We start from the raw sequence: 7,697 nt of genomic DNA on the forward strand, positions 1-7,697 counted from the left end.
TTGCTTTGAAGCTTCCTCAAGAGTTTAATGCTGCCCTAGTAACCAGTGATATCCATGCTAATAAGTAAATGACAGTTAGCTATTGAAAATTCCCACTGACTCAAGACTTTTGGTTAGCGTTTCATTTTTTCCAAGAGCTTTTTTTTCCCCCCAATAAAAGAGGGTAGGACGAAAGGAAGTTCTGCATACTCCCTCATATCCCCGGTGAAAGTTAATAGTGACATTTTTCCACATTCAGAAAGAATGGCAATGATCAGAAAATGAAAGAGTTTTTTTTTCACTGACTCAAGACTTTTGGTTAGCGTTTCATTTTTTCCAAGAGCTTTTTTTTCCCCCAATAAAAGAGGGTAGGAGGAAAGGAAGTTCTGCATACTCCCTCATATCCCCAAGTGAAAGTTAATAGTGACATTTTTCCACATTCAGAAAGAATGGCAATGATCAGAAAATGAAAGAGTTTTTTTTTTTTTTTTTTTTTAACCCCAGCTTAAAGTTGGGGCATTTTGACAGTTAAGTCTTAAAATTATAAATGCTAAATATAACTTGTCAGTGTTTGAACCAGTTATGCTTTCCCCTTTGTCTTTTATTTCACAGTCTGAAGTTAAAAACAAAGCATTGAAATTGGAAGAACTTCATTCCAAAGTTAAGGATCTAAAAGAATTAACTAAAAATCTAGAAACGCCACCAGACCTTCAGGTAAGCACTCAATCAGGTTTGTAATAACTGCTATACACTAGACTCTCTCTATCTCAAAAAAAACCCAAAAAACAAAAAAACAATAAAACAACTTATATTCTTTATGTATTTATATATTAAAGTACATATGTATGTATGTATGTATTCTCATTATATTATTATCATAATTCCAAGAAAACACATGGACCTTATCATAAATGGTGATTAACATAGTAACATCTTTAGAATTCTTTGTGCTAGTAGTAACATATTTTTAACTCAAATATTATAATGAGATTAGTTCCTTTTTTCCTTACTAAATTTTAGTAGTAGTATCACCCAGCTTGCTTCATGAACCATTTTATGTCTAGACAGGAACAGAGACCATATTTATGAATCTGATATCCTTATTGAAATTTTTCTAATTCATTTCCCGAGTATTTGGGTTTAAAGGGATCACCATTGCAAATCTCCTTTCAAGGCCCGTTAGATGGCACAAATCCACAGAGACCATGAGGCAGGCCAGGGCGGACCAGGACGCACCAGGAAACCTGGCTACTTATGTGCTGGTGCCCTCAGAGCAGCCAGCAGGAGGGATCTGTCCCGCGGGCCAGCACCGTGGGCTCCAGGCTAAAGATTCTGCTGCATTACTTTAACCCATTTGTTGCTGCCCTCATGCATTTTCTCTATCTTTTCTTTCTTCCCCTTTTGCCTTTGTCCTGTGTTCTGCTTCTCTCTAACGAATCAGCCTTGCTGGGTCAGCTGTACTGTTGCTCTGATGTGAGACGGTGTATCCCTCAGTTAGTGTCATCGGTGGATGATATATCTGTGCCAGAATGTTAGAAATTTCACCTGAAACAAGGAGAGCAGAAGGGGTGCTAATGATATAAAAGCGAAAAGGAGCGCTTATGCCTGCCACCCAGGGCGAGGGTATGAATGGGCGGCAGTTGAACTTTTGCAGAAGACAGAAGCAGGGTTTGGGGAGAGAGCTACTGTTGAACTCCAGATTCTCACACACGTACACACATAGGCATACTCCGGGAGAAGGTCCGGGAGTGCCTGTACCTTACCTCAGAAAAGGGAGAAGGGTTTTAGTGGTACCATCTGGAGAATAGGACATATGCCGCCTGCAACTGGCGGACATGAGAGTCTAATATCTAACTCCCTCAGAGCTGCCTTAACGGTGAGAGACAGGCTTGCTAACTGCTGGTGTTTTTGCCAAAGGAGAAATGATTGCTTCGAGTGGAGTGGCCAGCATCTCTGAGTCATCTGGGGTGAATGCCAGAGAGTGACCTCTGGCCCAGAAGTGAATTATGAGAGGAAATGAGAGAGCATCAGTGTGTAAAAGCTCAGATTAGCTAAGGTTTTCTGGGGAATGACGGACCTCGGCCGTGGGAGGTTACGGATGCCCGCAGGCTGCAGGAGAAAATGAAGAGCCAGAGAAAAGAGCACTGCTTACATCCAGGGAACTTCACTAGGCAGTCGCATCAATGAGGCGAGTCTCAGAAAAACACACAAAGGCCTGAGAGAGGAGACAGTGTGAACTGTCACCTGGCCTAGAAAATACAGGTGTCAGTTCCCTCGTTCACCTGCCAGCCTGTCCAAGCCTGCAGAGGTCAGAGCTGTGCAAGATGGGGGAATATAAATAAAGCAAAGAAAGACAAAAATTGGCACGGGGCCCTTTTCTGCACTGTAAGCTTCCTGTTTGCAGCAGATCTGAGCTGGGGCGAGAAAAAAGCCTTAACCTGTAAGTTCAAAGTTTTGATTATTTAATGGGCCTGGATGTGTTAATTATGGAATCGAAATTGTTTGCAATTCATTATGATTATGTTTCTTTTTTATTATCTGTGGGGCCAGGAAAAATGTAAGCCCTCTCAAAATAAATCATTCGGAAGGAAAGGAGAACTAGCCTCTGCGAATATTTGAAAATGGGAGAGAAAAAGAAAAGTGTCCGTGATGAGATCCTATGGATTTGTCCCCAGTAGCAGCTACATCAGGGAGAAAATGGGAAAATGTGTGAGCGATTCCCAGGGAGAATGCATAACAGATTTTTGGTCACCTCCCTGGTAACTCTGCAGAAGTCGAGGTCTGTTTTTGAAATATGATCTTGTGTCTTCCTTGGAACCTCTAACCGCCACTTTAATGTCCCGTGTTAACTGTAATCCTTACTCTTTCCATTTTTCCATCGCTTAAAATGCTTGGCAAGTCATACCCACTGATTTTTCTTTGTAGAGAAATCGAATGGGCATTCACAGTTAGGCTTACGTGTTTTCTACCATCAAGCTACACATCGATGGGATTTCCAGTAAACGCGTGTCTGGTCTTCACAGATGTTGATGAAATCTTACTGTATGTTTTAGTTTATAGAAGCAGACTTAAGGCAGAGACTGGAGCATGCCAAAGAACTTACCGAAGAGGCCAAAGGAACCCTGAAAGATTTCACTGCTCAGAGTACACAAGTGGAGAAATTTGTTAATGACATAACAACCTGGCTGACAAAACTGGAGGAATCCTTAATGAACTGTGCTCTAACGGAGACTTGTGAAGGGCTGAAAAAAGTAAAGGTAAGTAACAAACTCTCGTTCAGTGTTTACATTTCGGTGGGAACATCAGTTCTGTTTTGTGGAGACGATAATCAAAATATAACCTCTGCTCTCAATTGCCCATAACACCAGGCACAGCAAAGTGTAACAGGTGAAGAACTGAATGCAAAATGAATAATCTAAAGACAGAAAGCATGCATTGCTACAGGGCTTGCTCATAGGCTATATCTGTTATTGTTAATAATGGTAATTATTATTAAAAGGGTGGTATCTCTAGAACTGTTTGAATGTTTATGAATTTTCAAACTTGAATACCAAATACTTTTTCATCATTTAATTATTTTTATTGGTCAGTATGACTGCTTTCATCTAGAAAAGGACATATTTTAAAAAGGACAGTTGGGGAACCATCCTGCTTTCGTGTCATCTGTCCATTTTCATAAATGACATTCATGATCAACTCTCTGTGAAGCTTGTGAGTTGACTTTTCCACATATGTGATCTGTTCTCTTTTAGCATGTTTTCTTACTGTACTTGAGACTAAGAACATATGTTTTAAATCAGCCTCCGGTGCTCTTGGTTTGGCCTGTGACCCTGAAACAAAGCCCTAGTGGCTCATTGTAGAATGTGAGCTTGGGAGGGCGATTCCATGAATAGTTTCTAACCAACTGACTAAACCCAGGCCCATGAATAGACGCTTATGGAATCCGTAAGCATCTATTCAGTTCGTTTGTTTGAAATCCTAGACTAGCACCCAAATCCTAGCGACTTCTCAATAGCAGTTTGCAGTTGTTCCCAAGGGGAACTGGACAAAATTTTTGAATGATCAACTCAGATCTATCACAAATACACGCACACACACACACACACACACACACACACACACACACACACAGACACACACACAAATCTCATAAAAATGTATACATTACTGAATGGATTTCAACAGCATCAGTTTCCAAGAAAATTACCATAGTAGAGCAGATGGAATATTTTTCTTGAACGTGACGAACATCCTTCATGGCATACTTTCATTTTGTAGGAAATACAAAAAGAACTTCAAAGTCAGCAAAGCAGCATCAGCTCCACCCAAGAAAATCTCAATAGTTTGTGCCGCAGGTACCACTCAGCTGAGCTGGCGGGCCTGGGCAGCGCCATGACTGGGCTGATAAAGAAACACGAGGCCGTGAGCCAGCTGTGCCTCAAAACACAGGCCAGCCTTCAGGAGTCTCTGGAAAAACACTTTAATGGTGAGCTCTTACAGGCCGTAGCACAAATAGTTCGTTTACAAGAAAGAATCAAACCAAATGTTTCATCGAAACTGCCAGCAAAAGTTTGCAAAACTTTCCAGAACAATATCATTTGAAATTCATTTGTGGATTGAGATTTGGCCAGTAGAAGTGTTATGCTTGTGCTCTCAACATCAGCAGAATTTTTCCTCTTTCTCCCCAAGAAAGTAGGAGTCCACCGTTTCGATGATTCTGAATTTCATCTGCTTTTTCTACATATAGCTCATTTGTGTGGAAAATTACTCTCACTGCTGTAAGGAAATGACAGTAAACTTGGGTATTAGGAGAGGCCATGAAACACGGCAGCCCTATAATTCAGGAAATTGCCAGTCGTATGTCCCTGGCTAGGCTTCCCGCGTGGCTGTGCCAATGCTATGGTGTGAGAGCATGAAGACTCTTTGAGTCAGCTAGGTGGAGAGAGGAGAAGTTTTCTTCTTTTGCCATAAAAATGGTTTTAACACCCCTAGAGCATTTCTCCCCTTACACTCTTACATATCCAGGCAATTATTTATTCCCCCCCCCCCCCCCAAAAAAAAGAAACATAAGGAGAAATCAGACATTTTAGGAATATAAATTTCTTTTCCTGTCTTTTCTCTGAGATAATTTCTCAGTTCTGCCATGAACAGTCATGATCATGCTGTGTCGTAGTCTGCGTTGTTATTATTTTCTTTCTGGAGTATTTGGTAAGGCAAGATGCAATGGGCCAGAGGCCAGAATGAATTTGTGGTGATAATTCTGGAAGCTCATGCCCAGTTTTGGATGTACTTCTCATTTTCGTTATTTTTAAAAGAGTCTATGCAGGAATTCCAAGAATGGTTTTCTGGAATAAAAGTAGCAGCGAAAGAATCATCGGATAGAACTGGTGACAGCAAAGTTCTCGAGGCGAAGCTTCACGAGCTTCAGGTAGGAAAGCTGGCACCGCTTTTTCTTCTTCTCCAAACTGCACTTGGGTTCTTTCAGGTCACACCTAAATCAGCTCTTTTTCCAAATCTTATTTCATTGAAACTCGTCTTGCTCCTTATCAGAACTAGATTTCTTGAGTCATAAGATGATAGGCAATATGAAAAGTAAGTTGAAAAAGTAAGTTATAGCTCTAGAATTTCTAGATCCCTTCCCTCTCTCTTTTAGAGTCTTGACCATTCTTTGGCATTCACTCAAAACTAAACCTAATTTTAATTTCTATAGCAGTAAAAGCATAAACAATTATATCTATGTTACTATCATGGGGGAGTTTTAAAAAGAAGACATCACTTGTGCTTTTTAACAGCTTATGGTCTAAATTTGGAGCTCAGATATGTTCAAATTAAAGCAATAGGCATTATAGATTTTATAGGTTTTACTGACTATGAAAAAATGTATGAATTCAGGAAAAGGAAAGGTCGTTGTGATTTAGAATTAAGAAATGACTAACAGAAAGCTAGGTTCAAATTGAATTTTGGCTAAGTTTTTCAAGTGCCTTATGTGTGCAAAGCACTATGCTAAGTATTGTAAAAAAAAATGATTTTGAAAAATGAATGGGAACATGAGGATTTTGTGGCCTAGCGGGTGATGACAATCATGTAGATAACTCATTAGCCATCATGGCGGGAAGATTGGTATAATAAAGGAAGCTAGTTTTGCAGGATCCAGGGTGAGTTCAGATGTGGAATTGTCCCCTTTGAGATGCAGTAACTCCACAAAGAAAAGTCTGAGTAGCAATTGCAAATGCCTCTTGTTAAAGACTCTTCCTTTGGCCTTTGTTTTTCTTCTCTTGCTATAGTATCTCAGCTAATAATTGTAGTTAATGATCCCATGCACTGGGGTCACCGAATAATAGCAAATATTTTCTATTATCTTTATTTCCTGAAATAGAATGTTTTGGACTCCGTCACTGATGGGCAGAGCAAGCTTGATGCCGTGACTCAAGAAGGACAAACCTTATACGCACATTTGTCTAAACAAATTGTCAGCAGCATTCAGGAACAAATTACGAAGGCTAACGAAGAGTTTCAGGCATTTCTGAAACAGTGCCTTAAAGACAAACAGGCTCTTCAAGACTGTGCTTTAGAACTTGGGAGGTAGGTTGTTTCTATATGGTTGGATTGCATGTACACCGAATATGTTTTCAAAGGCTTAAAAGAAAAGAGCCATTGTGAATAAATGAATAATCTTTGAAAGCATGAGTTTGAATTATAATAAGCTTTCACCTTAAGTACTGGTTCATACTAGGGTAGCAATTGATTGCTTGAACTCTGACAGTATCATTTGGCTTTATTTTCTATACAGAAGAAGAAAAGAATTATATTCAGCAGTAATTGTAAATGACATAAATGCATGCTTTTTTTTTTTTTTAATGTCTGTTTGGCTAAATCAAGATATTCGAGCACTGACACCCAGGTTTTAGATTATGCAAGTCTTTTCTTTTTCTCTACTTCTGTTGGGTTGGAGTTATGACAGAAAACGCCTGTCGAATTTCTGTAAATTAAGATTCCAGTCAAGAATCTATGTCAACGTAGGTGAATATAAAATTAAGAAGAAAAAAAAAGCTTGTTACCAGGTGGGGAAAATACGTCAAAATTTTGAGCCCTCGTGCTCTTGTGCCGTATTCAAAGCTCATAAAATACAAAGACACAGAGATGATGCTCCTTTTTTTTTTCCAGCATGTCCATAGCCTCACTTATCCATTGGCCCTAATTCAGAGTCTTTGTAGTAAAACACATAGTTAAGTGCACGTTAACATAGGAACATAATCTTGCTGGTAATTACCACGTGTGACTGATTTCACGTAATCAGTTCCACAAGACAGGGTGATCCTTTTTTTGCTTGGATCTGGAGAAATTTCCATGATTTTTGGTTTTGTTACTGAAGTAAGTGATACTTTGGATGGATTTACTGTTGAATATCCTTCCACACTTGAAATTTCATGAGCTCTTAATTGCCATAAATATTGTGACCTTGGATATTCGAATTTATTTATTATAATAAGCACATAAGAATTTCTCTAAGGTGTTTTTTTTTTTTCTTTAGCTTTGAAGATCAGCACAGAAAACTGAACTTATGGATCCATGAAATGGATGAAAGGTTAAGTACAGAAAACTTAGGAGAGAGTAAACAGCACATTCCTGAGAAGAAAAATGAAGTCCATAAAGTTGAAATGTTTCTGGGAGAACTGCTGGCTGCCAGGTATGGTGCAGGCGTGGCAGGTCCTTTCCCT

General features: G+C 39.4%; 1 protein-coding gene across 1 annotated transcript in view; it reads left to right on the top strand.

Annotated features, from left to right (window-relative positions):
* LOC112469032 (nesprin-1-like) overlaps nt 1-7,697 on the top strand; it is a 134,027-nt gene that overhangs the window by 109,992 nt on the left and 16,338 nt on the right. The window contains 6 exon segments of the mRNA XM_025049483.1: nt 592-693; nt 3,033-3,236; nt 4,258-4,465; nt 5,295-5,407; nt 6,356-6,561; nt 7,511-7,666. Coding sequence (XP_024905251.1) covers nt 592-693; nt 3,033-3,236; nt 4,258-4,465; nt 5,295-5,407; nt 6,356-6,561; nt 7,511-7,666 — 989 coding nt within the window.

The sequence above is a fragment of the Pteropus alecto genome, unplaced genomic scaffold (assembly GCF_000325575.1).
Source record: "Pteropus alecto unplaced genomic scaffold, ASM32557v1 scaffold176, whole genome shotgun sequence".
Classification (NCBI taxonomy): domain Eukaryota; kingdom Metazoa; phylum Chordata; class Mammalia; order Chiroptera; family Pteropodidae; genus Pteropus; species Pteropus alecto.